The 19,834-nt window shown below is 44.1% G+C and overlaps 1 protein-coding gene and 1 pseudogene across 1 annotated transcript in view; one reads left to right on the top strand and one right to left on the bottom strand.

Moving 5' to 3' along the window:
• Positions 1 to 9,218, bottom strand: part of Alg6 (ALG6 alpha-1,3-glucosyltransferase) — a 45,891-nt gene extending 36,673 nt beyond the window's left edge. Inside the window, exons 1-2 of the mRNA XM_059254567.1 lie at positions 8,967 to 9,218; positions 237 to 321 (exon numbers count right to left, since the gene is read on the bottom strand). Of these exons, the coding sequence (XP_059110550.1) occupies positions 237 to 321; positions 8,967 to 9,048 (167 nt within the window). The 5' untranslated portion in view covers positions 9,049 to 9,218. The remainder of the gene's footprint in view (positions 1 to 236; positions 322 to 8,966) is intronic.
• Positions 9,219 to 9,412: 194 nt separating this feature from the next.
• LOC131904833 (uncharacterized) lies at positions 9,413 to 18,862 on the top strand (annotated as a pseudogene).
• Positions 18,863 to 19,834: the final 972 nt, after the last annotated feature.

Below are 19,834 nucleotides of genomic sequence, written 5' to 3'. Positions count from 1 at the left end.
TTATAGATTATTTAAAATGAGAAGTTCTAGATTAATAGCACATCCTAGCTAACTGAGCATGCACGTGGGTAATTTTCAGGACTGTGAAACTTTAAAGATGACATGCAATATGAAAGACAACGTATACAAAGCACCATATGCAAGAGATGAAGAAAATGGGGTTTTTCTTTTAAATATCTTCATATAATCTATATTACCTATGATGAACAACAAAATCAAGCCAAAATCATCCATACCACTCTTTTACTGGTAAATTAAAGGTAATTTCTTGCCAGTGTCTCTGAGCTTCATAATCACCAAACATAGGAGGTTTTCCAGCACCTAAAACAAAAAGAGGATAAAAATGGACTTTCAGCACATGAGGCTTTTTCCCCTCTTATAAAAATGTGCTCTATTACAGGGGCAATGCAAGCCAGGGAAAGAACACAGGAGTATCGAAGTCAGAGATGAGGCCTGAACTCAGTACTGCTCATCCCCAAGTGACCACGTGATGGGCAAGTTCCTTACCCTCTCTAAGTCATGAGCCACACAGTCTACTCGGAGAACTGCTAGAGCAAATACCAAACAAGTGTAAACAGCCAGTACAGAGCCTAGCATAGCAGACACTCAGTAAGCAGGGCCACTGTAGCACCACCCAGCTATTATCAGTACAGGTATCTATGATTGGGTTTTGTTTTTTGTTTTTCAATTATAATTGCTAGCTGTGATGGTGCACACTTTTTTTTTGTTTTGTTTGTTTTATCTTGTTTTTTTAGAGACAGGGATTCTCTGTGTAGCTTTGTACCTTTCCTGGATCTCTCTCTGTAGACCAGGCTGGCCTCGAACTCACAAAGATCTGCCTGGCTCTGCCTCCCGAGTGCTGGGATTAAAGGCGTGCACCACCACTGCCCAGCTAATGGTGCACACTTTTAATCCCAGTACTGGGGAGACAGGCAGGATGATCTCTATGAACTCAATGCCAGTATGGTCTACATAGTGAGTTCTAGGCCAGTCAGGGATACACAGTGAGACTCTATTTCAAATAAATAAACAAAACCAAAAAACCCAACAACATTTTTTAGTGTGTGTGCGTGCATGTGTGTAACGTGTAGAAGTCAAAGGCAAGTCTCAAGAGAGGATCTTTCCTGCCACCTTATGGGATCCAGAGATGAAACTCGAGTCGTCCAGCATGCATGAAAGCACCCAATGATTCATCTTGCCAGCCACCAGGTTTACTTTTACTTCATGAGAAAAACTGTCACCAACACTGTGGTCTGAATATGAAATGTCACAGATAGGCTCAGGTTTGAGGACATGGTCCACAGCTGGCGGAGCTGTTTTGAAAGGCTGTGGAACATTTCAGAGGTAGAGACTTGAGGAAGTGGGTCCCTGGGCCAGGGCCTCGAGGCTTGCTGGCCAGAGTTCCTCCAGTCCTCCACTCTTCCCAAGTGGGGATGCAGTGTGAGCAGCCCTCTCCCACTCCACTGCAGTGGCATCCCACAGACCCTCAAACTGGAGGGAGATAAACCCTTCTCCCACGTGGTTTCTGGTCAGGTATTTGGTCACAGCAAGAAGAAAAGTAACAACACAAATACTTCATGAAAGTACCATAAATTAACAACAAATATCTGCATTTACAAACTAAAAATAAAAACTTAGGTCGAACACAGAATAAAAACAGGCTATGTATTGACAAAGGTCAGCCTGTACTATCAAATGATTTGTATATACTCAAAGGCTGGTGAGATGTCTTAGCAGCTAAAGGAATTTGCCACCAAACCCGAGGCCAATCCCTAGAATCCACATGCAACCAGAGAACCAACTAAGTTGTCCCAACTTCCACACGCCAAGCAATGTAGCACATGCAACACACATAATAAATAAGCAAAGAAATGTTTAAAAAACACAACAGCTTGTAATTTGCTTTTTATAAGTAAGGGATAATAAACTTTTAATAACTAACATGTATGTTGTAGTGCTAAATACAATAATCCTATGAATTAATTGTTATGACGTTCCCTATTCAAAGGCTAGGGAAGAGGAAATGTTCACTAAAGTAGTCAAAAAGCAAGGAAGATATAAACCCAGCAGGTTGGCTCTAAAACCCATTCTCCAGTTTTGTCTTGAACCTTTTTTTTAAAGAAGTGAGTTATTTTAAATGGTTTGTTTTTATTTTATGTGCATTGGTGTTTTCCCTAAGCGTGTGTCTGTGTGAGGGTGTCTGATCCCCTGGAACTGGAGTCACAGACAGTTGTGAGTTGCCATGTGGGTGCTGGGAAGAGCAGCCAATGCTCTTAATCACTGAGCCTTCTCTCCAGCCCCTAAAACCCATTCTTAACTCCTACCCTATCATGCCCACATAGATGACAAATCTCTATAGCACATACTAAACACCCTATTTAACTAGCAGTTGACTACTGAACTGTGAGGAAGCCCAACAAGGTACAATAGAGTCACAGGTTCTAAAGTCAGCAAATAAGGTAGAAATCAAAATGGCCCTATATACTTCTAACCCAGTCGGTAGGTGTCACACTGAATAATAACAGACATGCCCATTGAATTCTAACCCAGATTTTCTCCAGAGTTAATGAAGTTGGTTGCTTACATTAGTTGGCTGCATCCTACCAGTACTCTTTGAATGCTGGAATTTCTAAGGAGACAATCTATAAATTACCAGAAAAGCTGACTAACAGCTCTACAGCGTGTACACTGAGAACAGACTAACAAGTCTACAGCGTGTACACTGAGAACAGACTAACAGCTCTACAGCGTGTACACTGAGAACAGACTAACAGCTCTACAGCGTGTACACTGAGAACAGACTAACAAGACTACAGCATGTACACTGAGGACAGACTAACAAGTCTATAGCGTGTACACTGAGAACAGACTAACAGCTCTACAGTGTGTACACTGAGTAACTGGTACAAGAAACGACCCACAGTACAAACACCCTTGTACAAAAGCAAGCCTTGTCTCAAAAGAACAAACAAAATCACTTCAAATCCCAACCCCCATGAGTCTCCCTTTACAAATTAAAATATAGTGAATTATTGACTTCTCATGATATGTATACTTTCCATATCATGTTTGTGATATGCCTAAACTACTTCCTGATTGATAATCAGGTAGAAATTTTAGTTACTAGAACAGAAAAAAAATGCTTTCCATTAATCAAACTAAGCAACATGTTAAGCATGTAGTAATTTAAAAAGGTACTCAATTAAACTCAACAGGAGAAAAAATAATTTCTTCTAATAATTTCTTTTTTTTTTCTTTTTTTTTGGTTTTTCGAGACAGGGTTTCTCTGTGTAGCTTTGCGCCTTTCCTGGAACTCACTTGGTAGTCCAGGCTGGCCTCGAACTCACAGAGATCCGCCTGGCTCTGCCTCCCGAGTGCTGGGATTAAAGGCGTGAGCCACCACCGCCCAGCTTCTTCTAATAATTTCTTAAAAGAAAAGAATTCTTCCAAGAGTTTTTACATTTTTTCCATGTGTCATCATGGATATATGTGTGTGAATCCAGTCTAATGAATACAACCACTGGATATATGGCTTCTTTGGAAAGAGAAATCAGTTATTTTTTTTCTTTTTTCAATGCCCTTAGGATAATAAAGTCAGAAAAGATTGCAGGTAATTTCCTATACCTGAAAAAAAAAAAAAATCAAACTATCTAGATTTCCTAAAACTACTCTAGAAATCCTGTGGTCGATGTGGGAGAATTGATTACACTCTCTAGCAAACAGAAGAATGGATAACGACTCTTCAGGGTTGGGAAACAAGTTTTTATCCAGAGTCTGACCTACTTCAATAAATTCAGCTGACACTGGCTATGAAATTAGTACTTAAGTTTTTGAAACTGCTAAAGTGCCCTCAAAGCAACCCAGAAGGACAGCCCAACTGTGCCTGTGGGAGCTTCACTCAGAAGGGCAAAAGAATTCCTTCCACAGTGATTAATTCTACAAACTTACTCACATGAGATTCAGAGCCACGTAAAGAAAACATACCAACGTGCATTTACAGAACCTCAATTTTGTCATGCTCCCAGGAAAATGGGACTAAGTAGCACTAAAAAAATGTTCATTTTATTAATTGCCAAATTATTCGAAACTGTGTTTAAATATAAAGAATAAGCAGCCTGTGGACAATACATACTTTACAGTCAAGCTTTAAACATTCTAAGAGAAGAGTTGACTACATTTTCCCATGGGTTTCTTCTTGTTTCTGGTAAGAACATGTAACCTTTCACAAACAGTAATGGATAAGTCAAATGAAATCAACCAATTAAATCACATGCTGTCATGCTTTTTAATAACAGATATTTTGCAAAAACTGATTTTTTTTAATGATGCTTTCCTTAGCTACCAATATGACTTGGAGTGGGGGTTCGAGGGAAGTAACAAAAAACAGCCTTCCTCAACAAAGTGTTGCTATAGTACTTTGGGTGGAATGTAAGAGGCATTGTAAATCTCTTTAAGAAATGACTAACTGGCTGGGCGGCAGCGGCGGCGGCGGCGGCGGCGGCGGCGGCGGCGGCGGCGGCGCACGCCTTTAATCCCAGCACTTGGGAGGCAGAGGCTGGTGGATCTCTGTGAGTTCGAGGCCAGTCTGGTGTACAGAGCGAGATCCAGGACAGCTATTGATGGATACACAAAGAAACTTGTCTTGAAAAAAAGTAAAAAAAATAAATAAAATAAAAAGAAAGAAAAAAGAAATGGCAAACTGGTACTAAAATAAGAACCTGTTTATTACCCACAGGTCGTTTAATGCAACCTACTATATTCAGTATCTTAGTTCTGTGAAAAAGCAACACTAAAAATATAAAGAGAATACATTTTAGAAAAAATTGAATTACAATAATGTATTTAAGTAATTTGCCCAAATGATATACACATTTCAAAGAATAATTCAGTAAAATGAACGCACACTAACCTGACTTGTATACTTGAGTATGGCAGGGATTGGGACACACTACCAAAGTGACACAAAGCAGAGATTAAGCTGTGGTCATCTGAAAAACAGCAGGCGCAAACAGGGCTCTCTGACCTTTCTCCAAAGCAAGTCACAAGACCACCAAGCAAGAAGTGCTCTGCGGTGTCCTTATCTCCAAAACATGGAAGGCCAGGCCAGAAGAACCAAGAAACTATCAGCTTGTATCCATCCCTTCTGACTGTTTCTGGTTGTTGTTGGAGATAGCATCTCAGGTAGCTCAAGCTGATCTTTTAAACTCTCCATAACTAAGGATGACCTGGAACTCCTGATTCCCCCCCACACCCCGTTTCCACCTTTCCAGTGCTTAGACTATAGGCATGCACCAACACACCTAGATTATGTGGCAACAGGGATTGAACCTGTCTACACTTTATCAGACCTAGTGCAAAACACTCAGGTTTAAGTGTTCCTTTGGTTTCTCATTTCCTCATGAAGGCCCCCATGTCACATAAAGCTTACACTGAACACATATGCACGGTTATCTGCTAACTTGTCTTTTGTTACACATACTCTAACAGACAACTTAGAAGGGTTGAAGGAAAAGAGTTTTTTCCTCTCTAACAAGTGCTTCTTAATTACACTCTTAAAAGAAAATAAATCAAAAGGAAAATAAAATATATCTATTTAAAAAATTAAAATAAAGAAATTAAATATGTATTTATTGTATGTGTGCCTTAAGTATATGTAGGTATATATGTGTACCATGTGCATGTAGGTGCCTTTGGAGGCCAGGAGAGGGCATCAGATCTCCCAGAACTGGATACACAGGCAGTTTGGGAGCTGCACAGTATGGGTCCTGAGAACTAAACCCAGGTTCTCGGCAAGAGCAACAAGATCTTGACTGCTGAGACAACTCTCCATCTCCCATGCATAACTCTCTTAGCTTCCCATGTCACAGTTCTTCACATGTGGGCTGGAGATGGAGGGTGATACTGTACATGCCTAGCATGTTTGACCTTGGGTTCCATCCTCAGCATTGAAAAAAGAAAAAGGAAAAAAAATGTCTTGGGGCTTGGGAGACAGTTTGGTTGGCAAAGTGCTTACTGCACAGGTCTGAGGACCTGCGTTTGGATCCCCAGCACCCACATAAAAAAGCACAGCATGTTAGCACACGCCCTTCTCCTCACTAACCTAGAGAAGCTGCTGTTCTGTGGCTATAGCTAGGCAACTAGGAGGCTTACACGGCTCTTCCACACCCCTTCTTCATTGTTTGTTTGCCTGGTAACTGACCTGAACCACAGAACCAGCTCATGAAACAATACTAATAAATGTGGTGAGCACACTGTGGTCACTGCACACAGATGATCCCATTTACCTCTCCTCACCCGGCTCCAAAGTCCAGGATGCTTCTAGAACCAGCTCTTAAAAACAAGTAGGATCTTAGGACCTTCCTGCCCACACACACACACACACACACACACACACACACACACACACACACCTGTATTCCTCCATCTTTCAAAAATGTCTCAGCTTTGTTTCACGTTTTCTTATACCAGAATGTTCTTCTCACCCATTTTCTACCTAGTAAAATTTTTTAGAATATACTTAAATGTGACATACATACCAAGAGTTTCTCATCTGAATTAGAAAATATCTAGAGTTCTAAATCTAGTCGCTTTATACTGCACTAAATTTTAATGTGACATATATTTGTATACCCACCCTGCCCACCAAACTGTTACCTTCTCTAGGGAAGATACCATTTTTCATTCTTTATTATTAAAGCCTTAATAATTACCAAGACCTCTTTTTGGCTACACAGCAAACAATATTTTGGAGGGTTTCTTTGTTAAGACAAGCTCCCATAAAAACCAGGTTGACCTTGCACTCACTATGTAGCCAAAACTGGCCTTGAATTCCTGACCCTCCTGCCTCTACCTCCTGAGTGCTGGGATTACAGGTGTGTGACCACACCTGGCCATATTTTGGAGTTAAATAATCTAATGTGATGATCAATAGAGGTATGGCATGGCCATAAATGTGCTGATTCTATTCCTACATAAAGCACAGCTCATACTTATTACTTGAACTAATCCCTCAAGCAATTTGCTGAAACATGTATTGACAGTCCTACCTTGTATAAAAGCTCAGGGAAATTAAATAACTTCCCCAAGATTAGGCAACTAACAGGTAAACTAAGATGTGAGCCCGTGCTTTACTGCACAACATTTAAGTGATTGTTAACTGCCTCAACAGTACGAATTAACCCGAGGAGCAGGGGTGGAAGAAAGGTTGCTGGACACAATCAATACACCACTGTGTAGGTGTGCAACTGACACAACCATTATAATACAAATCCAACTTTTTTCACTGTCTTGGTCAGGTCCTCTTCTTTCTCAGAAGCCTCAGGGCAGAGTCAAAAAAAAACGTGCTGGCTGGAATCAAGTCATCACACTCAAGCCTGGCTGTCGTTTACATGTGCATGTGCGCCTGTGTACCACGTGTGCACGGTGATGTGCACTGTGATGTGCACGGTGCCCAGGGAGGCCAGAGAGGACGCTGGACCCTCTGGAAACGGAGTTACAGCCAGTAACTGGCATCATTTGGGTGCCAGGAACCAGGCTCAGACCGCTTGAGCCTTTCACCAGTTCACTGTTTTCCTTATTCCAAATTCTGTTTAGATTGATTAGCACAGGCAAATGTTAATTGCAGGCTAAGAACAAACAGTCCAGTATCAAAACCCCTACTCTTCAGGACTGTCCCACTTTGTGGTTGTACATTTAGATATCACCCCATCTTCAGTGGTTCTAGTAAATCCTAAAGAAAACAGTGCCGAACATCAGTCAATGCTCAAACTACACTGGCACTGCTACTGGTGTTTTGTCCCTTTACCGCTGGCCTTTTTCCTACAACCTTTTTTCTAACCAGAAAACTCTTCTACAACCAAATTTGCCTAGATAAATGTACAGCCAAAATCCCAGCCATTTCCAAAAATGGTTATGCTACATCTTGGTTCTTTTTTCTCCCTAGGCTACTTCTCCACAGACATAATCAATTTTTCATTGTTTTTTTTTCCTTCCATTTTTACTCCTCTTGATGGCATTTTTAATCTCAATTCTTTTTAGTTTTTTAAGTCACTCTAATACTACATACTGATAACTATATTCTCTTATGTTTCTGTGCAAGTCTCTATTCTCTAGAACACTGTACCCATTGCATTTGTCTAGCGAATTCTGATTAATCCCTCAAACCCCCAAGTCAGCCATCTTATCTGAAATCCGCACTGGTACACTTTCATCAGCCACCTCTCTGTTACCCTTGTGCCTCAAACATAGCTAAATCTTAATTACCACACCCTATAGTGACTGTCTATTTGAACTGGGTTCTATGACATCAATATTTACTTTCTATTTCTCACACCTAGCACATGTGATACCTGCAACAAAGCTCTAACTACGTACCTGCAGAATTAAATCTGCTTCCCCCCCCCCCCCCGCGTCTGCAGGGTTACACTCCATCCCTCATTTGAATCTTACTCTTCTCCACTGCTCTTTACTCTCTCAATCTAGTCATGTGTCTTCTCTACCACAAACAACACCAACAAATAGAAACCTCTGTCTCCAAGACCATCTTCAAGGACTAGCTCAAGACATAATCACACCTCCATCTGTCATATTCCAAGCTAGAATACATTTTTGTTTGCTCATATCACAAAGTATGTTTACCTCTTATACTTTCTCATTATAATTTGATGCATGGATTTTTGTTTGTTTTTTTGAGACAGGGTTTCTCTGTGTAGCTTTGCGCCTGTCCTGGAACTCACTCTGTAGACCAGGCTGGCCTCGAACTCACTGAGATCCACCTGCCTCTGCCTCTCGAGTGCTGGGATTAAAGGCATGCGCCACCACTGCCAGGTGCATGTATTTTCTTAATCATAACAATAAAGCCTCAAATTCTTCTGTTTCAGTCAAAAACTATAAACAGTTATCAAAACAAGCAGAAGCAACCCACTCAGGAATATTTACCAGTCTTTCCAAGAGGAAAAGTGCACTACCTGAGTAAGGGTGAAGAGAAACCGTCCACCGCACTGTGAGTCCTATCAAGACCGCTAGTGTCATCCAGGACCAGTTCTCCATGGTTCTCCAAATTCGGGGAGGAAAACAAAAGCCAGGACCAGAACACGTCCCACAAAGTCAGTCACTTTGTCTCCTTGTTCAAAGCAATGTCACCATCTCCGAAGTTAGGAGCTTGAGAGGATTTTAAAGGATGCTTTGCTTCAGCACAGTGAAAAATCAATCATGTCTGTGGAAAATAGCCTGGGGAGAAAACAGAACCAAAATTTCAATCAGTACAGCACCGTAACAATGAACCCATGAAGCCACTCAGAAAAATGGGAGCTTAGGGGAGAGGGAGTGGGCTGGGAGAGTTCCAGAGGCTCTTTATCCCCAGGATTGAGAAATACACTGCAAAAGGCAATTCTCTGTAAAATGTGATGCAATCATGTCTAAAGACAAGACAGACAAAGGCCTGCTTTTACAGGTGAGAATTTCTGAAAGGTGTGGATAGTGGCACAATCTATGTACAGCAGGTAAAGGCACACACCTGCAATCCAATTCCAGCACTTGGGAGGCTAAGACATGACCCTGGACGACACAGAGTCCACAAAGGTGGGAAAAGGTAAGTTATCTTTGGTACAAAGGAGGAGATCTGCCTTTGCGTTTAGCTTAGCAAAGCTTCCCGCTGATGGAAATCTCTCTAGCCTTGTTTTCAGTTCCTTCTCCCACACCATCTGTGTGCTAACCACACACATCAACTCCCATGGGAGGGAAATAAACTTTCTAAGACAAATAGGTAAGAACGGCCCAAGTCTTAGAAAAGAACCTCAACAAAAAAAAAAAAATTAAAATAATAATTAACCACCTAGAAAATTCTTTTTCTGCCCTTTCTATTTTTTTTTTTTCTTTAGGTTGAATAGTGTGTTTTGTTATATTGTTTCTGGGGTACTGGGGATGGAACCCAGGGTCTCACACACACTAGTAAGTACTCACATCACAGAAGTATATCCCAGACCAGGCTGGTAGGCTAAAAGCAAGAAGCAAATGGACACCTTCCTTTGAAAAATTATGAGCCATATTAAACATATTCAGAGAAATACATATAAGTCAGCTGAGAACTTTTGCAGAAAATTGGAACAGTCTACCTCTTAAGCTTAAATTACTTTCTTACTTAAAAATATCAGGGGCTAAAGAGATGGCTGAGCAGTTAGGTGTACTTGACGCTCTTGGAAAGGAGCCGAGTTCATCCCCAGCACCCAAAGCAGGCAGCTGTCACCTTAACCCCAGTCCAGAGGACCTGATGCCCTCTTCTGGCCTCTGTGTGCACTGGCATGCTTGGCATACACTCACACAGCCACAGCCACACACATAAAAATAAAAATGAAAACATCATAAAATTAATACTAAAAAATATTGTAATTTTTCAATTTTTTAAAATATCAAAAGCAAGGCCAGAACTAATAGAGCCTGGGTAGAATGACTCAAGGCACAGAGTGAGGCTATATAACTCCATTCTTACAGCTTGACTGACATACACTCCCTCTTCACTGTGATGCTCCTCTGGTCCTTCGACTGCTCCTAAAACTGCCATCTCAGAGGCAAGACAAAATTAAAGTGAAATCACTTTCCAATGCTGACTCTGGATTTGGCACAAGTTCGAGACCACTATCGTCCACTCAGATGCTTTTTTGGTCTATCACTAAAGTCTCTTCTAGCAACAGGTACTGTAGTCAGACTTGAAATGTTATGTTTCTGCTAGGACACCTCAAACTTATAATGCAAATGCTAATTCCTGGGCAGCTTAAATACATATTTATTTAACTAATTAACATGTAGTTTAAATAATAGTCTAAGAAGGAAATTGAAATCACTGATGGTCATAGTTAGCTTAAGCTGTCAACCAGGAAACTGAAATCACTGATGGTCATAGTTGGCTTAAGCTGTCAACCTGATATAAACCTAAAGTTACCCAGGAAGAGGGAACCTCAGCTGAAGAACTGCTCAGATCAGACTGGCCTATGGCCATGTCAGTGAGACATTTTCTTACTTGCTAATTAATTAATATAGAAGGGCTCTCTCGGTTAGGGTTTCTATTGCTGTGAAGAGACACCATGACCACGGCAGCTCTTGTAAAGGAAAACATTTCATTGTGGTGGCAGCTTACAGTACAGAGGTTCAGTCCATTCATTACCATCATTGTAGGACATGGTGGCATGCAGGGAGAAATGGTGCTGGAGAAGCAGCTGAGAGTCCTACATCTTGCAGGCAACAGGAAGTGGTCTGTGTATCACACTGAGCACAGCTTGAGGATATGTGAGACCTCAAAGCCCACCTCCACAGTGGCACACTTCCTCCAACAAGGGCACACCTACCCTATTAGTGCCACACTTCCTAATAGTGCCACTCCCTTTGGGGGCTATTTTCTTTCAAACCACTACAAGGGCTGGGCCATCTCTAGGCAGGTAGGTCTGGACTGCATAAGAAAGCTAGTTGAGCAAGCCAAGAAGCAGGACAGTAAGCAACAGAATGGTTTCTGGCCCAAGCTCCTCCCTTGGTTTCCTTCAATGACAGACTATAACCTAGAAGATAAAACAAACCTTTTTTCCTAAAGTTGGCTATGGTTATGGTGGTTACCATAGCAACACAAAGCAAACTAGGAGACTGATAACAACCAGGTTAAATGAACTGTCCTCTGTTGTGGTGGTATTTTACTTGTACTGAAATGTGATTTTAATTGTATGTTAATAAATAAAGTTGCCCAGGGGTCAGAGCTATTAGAGCCATAGCAAGTGCATGGTGGCGGTGGCGCACGCCTTTAATCTCAATACCATAGAGGACCTGGAAGGCTGTACATACAAGCAGTGACGAGGCAGTCACATGTTTGGGTTTACAACCAATGAGAAGGCAGAACAGCTAGACTATATAAAGACATACACACAGGAAGTAGCCCCCTTTTCGGAGAGCTCTCTTGACTGAAGAGGATTGCTGAAGCAGGAAGGGTGAGGCTCTTAGCTCTGACCTCTTGGCTTTCTTCTCTGAATCGGCTCTGTGTTTCTTATTTAATAAGACGGTTGGTTACATCTACACTCTGTTCTAGAAAATTTTATTTAAGTACTTCCTCAGGAAACTTAATGAAAACAAGCCTATTGATGATACTGAATCATTAGCATCATGAACTTACACACAATGGAATGCTTAATAGGTATCATGCTGACTCAGCTTGCCAAGAAGAGCACAATGGTGGAAGACACAGCTATGTAACAGATGGAACACTCAAATCCAAAGTTTTCTCTAGCAACTATGGAGTAAATCATACTCAAGACCAAGAATTTACAAATTCAAGTACATACTTAAATGTGGGGGGGAAAAAAATCAAGTGTATGCTGACTGACTAGTTGGCAACAGATAACTAGTGTGTGCTCACTGACTAGATGGAAACAGATAACTAGTGTGTGCTGACTGACTAAAGGCAACAGATAACTAGTGTGTGCTGACTAAAGGCAGTGATAACTAGTGTGTGCTGACTGACTAGATGGCAACAGATAACTAGTGTGTGCTGACTGACTAAAGGCAACAGATAACTAGTGTATGCTGACTGACTAAAGGCAACAGATAACTAGTGTGTGCTGACTGACTAAAGGCAGTGATAACTAGTGTGTGCTGACTGACTAAGGGCAACAGATAACTAGTGTGTGCTGACTGACTAGATGGCAACAGATAACTAGTGTGTGCTGACTGACTAGTTGGCAACAGATAACTAGTGTGTGCTGACTGACTAAGGGCAACAGATAACTAGTGTGTGCTGACTGACTAGATGGCAACAGATAACTAGTGTGTGCTGACTGACTAGTTGGCAACAGATAACTAGTGTGTGCTCACTGACTAGATGGAAACAGATAACTAGTTTGTGCTGACTGACTAAAGGCAACAGATAACTAGTGTGTGCTGACTAAAGGCAGTGATAACTAGTGTGTGCTGACTGACTAGATGGCAACAGATAACTAGTGTGTGCTGACTGACTAAAGGCAACAGATAACTAGTGTGTGCTGACTGACTAAAGGCAACAGATAACTAGTGTGTGCTGACTGACTAAAGGCAGTAGATAACTAGTGTGTGCTGACTGACTAGATGGCAGCGGATAACTACTAACAATCTTCAGTTTTGCTGGACCTATGAATGATGGGCCATTTACCAGGCACTCTGATTATTAGCAAGAAAACTTAACTAGGAGTGTAGCCCAGTGGTAAAATGCATGCTCTATACACACAGGTCCTAGGTCCCCACATCAGTAAGTAGATAAACACTGGAAAAAACAGCTATGAGGACAGGTGTCCAAACACAAATGGGCTTCTCATGAAGGAAATGCCTCTTCAAGTTCAAACAGAAATTGGTTGACTATTGGATGGTAATATTTTAGATGTAGAGACAGGGTCTTGCTATGTTGCCTAGACTGGCCACAAACTTGAGATCCTCCTGCCGATTTCTAAGCACTAGGATTATAGGTATAGACTACACCTGACTTCATAGGAATGTTTAAGATTTATTTTTTAATTTTGTGTGTGTGTGTGTGCGAGGTGTAGGCATATGTCCATAAGAGTGGGGATGCCTGGAGCTGTGAGCTGTCTGTTGTGAGCTGCCTTACACAGGTGCTGGAATTTGAACTCAGGTCCTCTGCAATAGAAGCATTCTTAACTGCTGAGCCATCTCCCCAGCCCTCCACGAATATTTTTATTTGTTTGTTTGTTTGTTTGTTTTTCGAGACAGAGTTTCTCTGTGTCCCTTTATGCCTTTCCTGGAACTCACTTGGTAGCCCAGGCTGGCCTCGAACTCACAGAGATCCGCCTGGCTCTGCCTCCCGAGTGCTGGGATTAAAAGCGTGCGCCGCCGCCACCACCACCCAGCCCTCCAGGAATATTTTTAAGAACTGGAATAAGCCGGGTGGTGGTAGCACATGCCTTTAATCCTAGCACTCAGGAAGCACAGGCAGATAGACCTCTGAGTTAGAGACCATCCTGGTCTACAGAGCAAGTTCCAGGACAGCCGCACTGCATATTGAGACCGTATCCCGAAAAAGAAAAACCAGGAGTTAAAATAAATGACTAATTCCCATAGTGTCTTCTAAATCTGCGTCAATGTCTCCCAGCCACGAAGACATGCTGGCACTTTTGCAGAGCCTCTCTGATGAAGGAAATGGGTGGGCCTTCACACCGGAAACACGTGGAAAACATCAGGACCATCGTTCTTACATCTGCACACTTCAAACCCTTACACTCCAGCCAGGGCCTTTTCTATGGAGCCCCTGCCTGCCTCTGGCTGCATCTCCCTGCACACCTCCTGCCAGAGGTCTTTCTTCTGGGAGAACCTGTCAAGTTCACCCAGGCTCAGTTTCTTTTCGCGCTTGTAACTCAGCTCCCCGTCAACCTTCTGCTATAAAGTCATCGCTTGGAAAGATCAGCCCTCCCTAGTGAAAATTTCCTCCCAGTTTGTACGATTGCCTTCTTTAACTTTTCTTCCCACTTTTTCACCATCAGAACTGTATTTTCACAACACACCTTTTTTTTTTTTTTTTTTTTTTTTTGAGACAGGATTTCTCCGTGTAGTTTTGGTGCCTGTCCTGGCTCTCGCTCTGTAGACCAGACTGGCCTTGAACTCACAGAGATCTGCCTGGCACTGCCTCCCGAGTGCTGGGACTTAAGGGGTGTGCCACCACCGCCGGGCCCACAGCACATTCTCATATGCATACTTTTGAATAAAAGAAGCTTGACACCAAAGAATATGGGACTCCACCTTTGTCTTAGGGTTTCTGTGGCTGTGATAAACACCATGACCATAAGCAACATAGGGAGGAAAAGGCTTATTCATTTATACTTCAAGGTAACAGTCTATCATGAAGGGAAGGCAAGGAGGAACTCAAAGCAGGAACCTGAAGACAGGAACTGGAGCAGAGGCCATGGAGGAGTGAGTGCTGCTTACTGGCTTGCTCTTCATGGCTTGCTCTTCATGGCTTGCTCAGCCTTGCTTGCTTTCTTCCACAATCAGGACTACTTGCCCGGGGGTGGTACTGTCCACAGTGAACTAGGCCCTCTTACATCAATCATCAATCAAGAAAATGCAGCCAGACATAGTGACATAGGCCTTTAATCCCAGCACCTGCGAGGCAGAGGCAAGTGAGTTCGAGGTAAGCATGTTCTACAGAGCAAGTTCCAGGACAGCCAGGAATACACAGAGAAACCCTGTCTCAAAAAAAAAAAAAAAAAAAAAATTAAAAAAGAACAAAAATGCACCACCGACTTGCCCATAAGCCAAATTTTCTTAACTGAAGTTCCAACTGACTCCAGCCTGTGTCAGGTTGACAGTAAACTAGCCAGCACACCTGTATAGTGTTACAAATTAATAAAAAAGTTACCTAAGGTGTTGGGGGAAGGGGTCTCTGGGGAGGTCTTCTGAGATGCTATGAATATTGTTATTTGAACTGAGTAGCAGTAAAAAATACGTGTTCACTAGGTGGATAAATCAACGAGCAACAATTTCCAGTACAGTTATCTACAGTATGGTTCTGCAAGCACACTATTCCAACAAAAGAGCTTAGGAGGAAATGTCATTTACTTGTCACTTAGAACAAAAATGCTGTAAGAGCAAAGATCCTTCCTTAGTCCTTTCAGTGTCCTTCCACACTTAGCCAGAGTCGGCAGAAAGCAGGAACACACTTAAATAGAGGGGATTGGCAGGGAGGAGATGGGGGTAGGAAGACAACTTTTCAGAGTCCTATGTGGTTATTCAGTGAGACACAGGGTCTCACTGTGTTGCTCTGGCTAGCCCAGAACTAGCTTAAGTAGACCAGGCTAGCCTGGAACTCCAAGAGTTGCGCCTGCCTCTGCCTCCTAGTGCTACCACACCCTGCGAGCCCTGCGATTTCCCCCTCAAACTGTGAGTGCTGTTCCACCTGCAAGCACACAGTTCAGCAACTTTCTCAGGAAGCCACATGCAGGCAGCTCGCGCCATCGCGACAGGGGCCAGGCCACCGAGTCCCAGAGTGCTCCACTTCCCTAGCAGAGGGACAGACTCGCAAGACCGAGGGGACAGGATCACCGGGGCCACCTCGGCCAGGCCGCGTCACCACTGCAGGACGGCCGCACGCCGAGGGCCCCGGGGCTGGACGAGATCTTACGACAAGCCCCCCGAGTCCTCCGCTCGCACGGGCTGCCGGCACCTCCCCACGCCTGCCGGCTCCAGACCTCGGCAACCCCAGACTCTTACCAGCTACTAGCCTCCGGAACTGGCGCCCGTGGAGATCCAGGGAAAGCGCCTGCGCACTCGCCGCCCACGGTGCAAGCGCGCCTCCGTCGCCCATCACGGAAGCGAGCCCGTAAGGCGAGGGGGCGGGGAGGTGGGTGGGGCTAGGCGGAGAGGGGCGGGGCGGTAAGAGGGGCTCGATGGCGCGGGGCGGGGAGGTGGGAGGGGCGGTGGGAGGGGCTCGGCGGGGCGGGGCGGGGCAGGGCTGCCGCCTTTCTGCAGGCGGGGTCCAAGCCCTGGAACCCGAGAAGCTTGGCGACTGGGGTTAGGTCAGGGGCAGGTGGAAAGCCCCTTGCTCCTCTTTCCCGGGATCGTGGCCAAGGCCCGAGCGGCTGCTTAGCCCATGGATTCCTGTGAGGGGCGGCTCCTGCCCGCTTCGCTGTGGCGAGCCCTTGGTCAGTCCTCACCCCAGGCGGCAGGTCTCCCTCCTGGGCCAGTGCCCTCCAGCAGCCACCAAGCCAGCCTACTTTCTTGGAGCTAAGCAAAGACTAGTGCCTAGTAAGGCTGGGAAGTCGCTTCTAGTGAGAAACCGTTTCTAGAGCCTCTGGCTGAGCCTATGAGCAGCACTAGCCTGAGATTGTCACCATATGACAATCTCAGCCCTAGGGAGGCTGAGGCAAGAGGATCAGGAGTTAGAGCTACATAGCGAGACCCTGTTCCTGACCCGCCAAAAAAAAAACCCCAGCTCCATCCCAGAATAGACTCTGCATGCCCCATCAGGCAACTTGAATCGCCTGTTCCCACATTTGCCAAAAATAATATTCCCCAGCTTCGGTCACCCTGCTCCTGAATTGTGCCATTCTATAGAGACTAACTCCGATATAAGTAAAAACAAATATTTGGCTATTGCTAGGACTATTTTGTTTGAGGTGTGTGTCTGTGTGTGTACGTGTGCAGGTATGTGTACTTGTGTGTACTTATGGGGGCCAAAGACCGACGCTGGGGTCTTCCTCGGTGCATCTCCACCTTATTTTTTGACAGCGTCTCTCACTCAATCTGGAGTTCACCTGTTTGACTACACTGGCTGGCCAGTGAACTCCAGGCATGTCTGCCTGTCTTTGCAAGTAGCTACCGCCAGGAGTTGAAGGCCAGTCTTGGCTACTCGAGATCTTATCTCACAAGGAAAAAAAATTTTTACTATGAAAATATGACATGCTATAACCAAATCCCTGCTCTCACAATATTTAATTTTCTTTGAAAAGGACTTCCCATGCAAAAAAGATAGAAAGCAATAGAATGAAGTGCACACTGTCACATTAGTGGTGTACACATTACAACCCACGGGAGTTAAGACAAGACTTGGGCTCCATGTAAACCATCAACTACCAGGAAATGCTTCTTCCTGGATGAGCCACCCTGGCTTTGAAAGAAAAACTGGCTCTTTCCGTTCTGCTGCCGCCGTGCCATCCAGACTAAGGAAGACCCGGAAACTCCGGGGGCCACGTGAGCCACGGCCACGGCTGCATCAGCAAATACCGCAAGCACCCAGGAGGCCGCGGAGATGCTGGAAGCACGCGTGACCACAGGATCGACTTCGACAAATATCATCCAAGTTACTTTGGGAAAGTTGGTATGAGACATTACCACTTAAAGAGGAACCAGAGCTTCTGTCCGACTGTCAACCTGGACACTGGTCAACGCTGCAAAGAACAAGACTGGAGCTGCTCCCATCATCGTTGTTGTGCGATTGGGCTACTACAAAGTTCTGGAGAAGGGGAAGCTCTCTAAGCAGCCTGTCATCGTGAAAGCCAAATTTTTCAGCAGAAGAGCTGAAGAGAAGATAAAGGGTGTTGGGGGTGCCTGTGTTGTGTCCTGGTGGCTTGAAGCCGCCCAAGGAGGTTAATTAAATGCTAACATTTTCCAAAAAAAGAAAAACTGGACACAGGTAAAGAAAGCTAAGAGTGTGGGTGTCGGAATCTAGACAGTGGAAATGATTGACACCAGAATCACAGCAGCCGAAAAAGTGCAGAACATTTCTCCCTGCTTTCATGGTGGTTAATGAATGAGAAAAGGTGGAGGAACTCTGAGCTGCAGGCTGTGGTGTTGAAATCATTCGGTGATCAGCAAGGGCCCGTTAAGTGACATTTAGCAGGGAGTCAAGTGTATACAGTGCTGGGCTAGAGGAAACTTAAACGGGTGATAATGGGTTAGATGAGTCAGAGGGAAAGGTGGAGGTCTTATAGTAATTCACAGCTAGACAAGGGTGAGAAGTAGAAAGGGTCAGAGCAAGAGGGAATGTGTCCAGGTCTTTGTAACATACTAAGTGTGCAGAAGTGAAGTGCAAAGGAAGGGAGATTGGGGAATGGTTCCGAAGGTTTTGAACTGGGAAGCTTGGAGCTGCCTTGGAGGAAGATGCTGTGCTCTAGTGAATTTCATGTGTGACATCAACACAACAAAATAGTGATACTTGGGTGCCAGTTGTGAATCAGAACCCAGGGAAGAAGCTGGAGCTAAAGATAGATGACATGTTTTTATTGCGGAAGAATGAGGGAGCTAATGGAGAAGTAGACAGCTGGACTTAAGTGACTGTATGCTTAACCCACAAAGAGAAAGCTGAGCTGAGAAAGTATATAGCATGCTTATACATGTTGTGCAAAGCCCAGCTCGTCCTCAGCATGTCTGCACATCAGCTCTCCCCCATACCATGCCTGCTTCTGGCGGCCACCGTCTGTCTCTCCATCCACTCTCGGATGTAGCAGTTGACTCCAGGCTCCCGAACTTTCTTTGTTCCTCGTTATCAGGCTCTTGGGATAGTTTAGTCTCAATAGGTTCCCTCTCAAACTGGCACCCAGACATAGGCCTCTAAGACAGAAGTGATAGAATAAACCTGTTCTCCTCTGCTGACCTCTGCCAAAAGCATCAGTGTGTCATGAGAACCCCAAAGACATTGAGGTTTGCAGGAACTGTGGACTTGTCCTGTGGATAGGATGCCAGACTCTCAGCAGGGCCATCTGGTTTATCTTTTGAATGAGGTTTCTACTCCCCCTGCCCCCATGCCAGGAGCTATACAGCCCAGCTCTGTGCTGTTTGCTGATTATTGTTCAGTTGACTTGGTTTCCTTTCACTATTCAACTGTCTTATCAGATACTTCATGGAGTGAGTGTGTGTGTGGGGGGGGTGAGTGTATATATTTGGGGGGTGAATGTGAATGTGTGATATGTGTGTGGTGTGTATGTATGTGTGGGGTGTGAGTGTATGTAAGTGTGGGATAAATGGGGGGTGAGTGTGTGTGTATGTGTGGGGTGTGAGTGTGTGTAAGTGTGGGATACATGGGGAGTGAGTGTGGGGGTGGGTGGGTGTGTGTGTGTATGTGTGAGGTGTGGGATGTATGTATGTGTGGAATGTGAGTGCGTGTAAGTGTTGGGGCAAATGGACAGTGAGTGTGAATGTGTGGGGTGTAAAGAGGTGAATGTATATGTGTGTGTGTGTGTGTGTGTGTCTTCACAGGCCAGAGGGAGAAAAAAGTTGTTTTAATACATTGTCTAAGGTTAGTTGGTCAGTTTTCAGGATTTTGTTTGTCTTTTTTTTTGCTCCTGTGTTTGTAGGTTTCCCCTTTTATATATTCTTATTATTG

This window comes from Peromyscus eremicus, chromosome 2 (genome assembly GCF_949786415.1).
Source record: "Peromyscus eremicus chromosome 2, PerEre_H2_v1, whole genome shotgun sequence".
Lineage (NCBI taxonomy): Eukaryota > Metazoa > Chordata > Mammalia > Rodentia > Cricetidae > Peromyscus > Peromyscus eremicus.
Note: the sequence above shows the minus strand (reverse complement) of the source record. Positions and strands in the feature narration are given on the sequence as shown.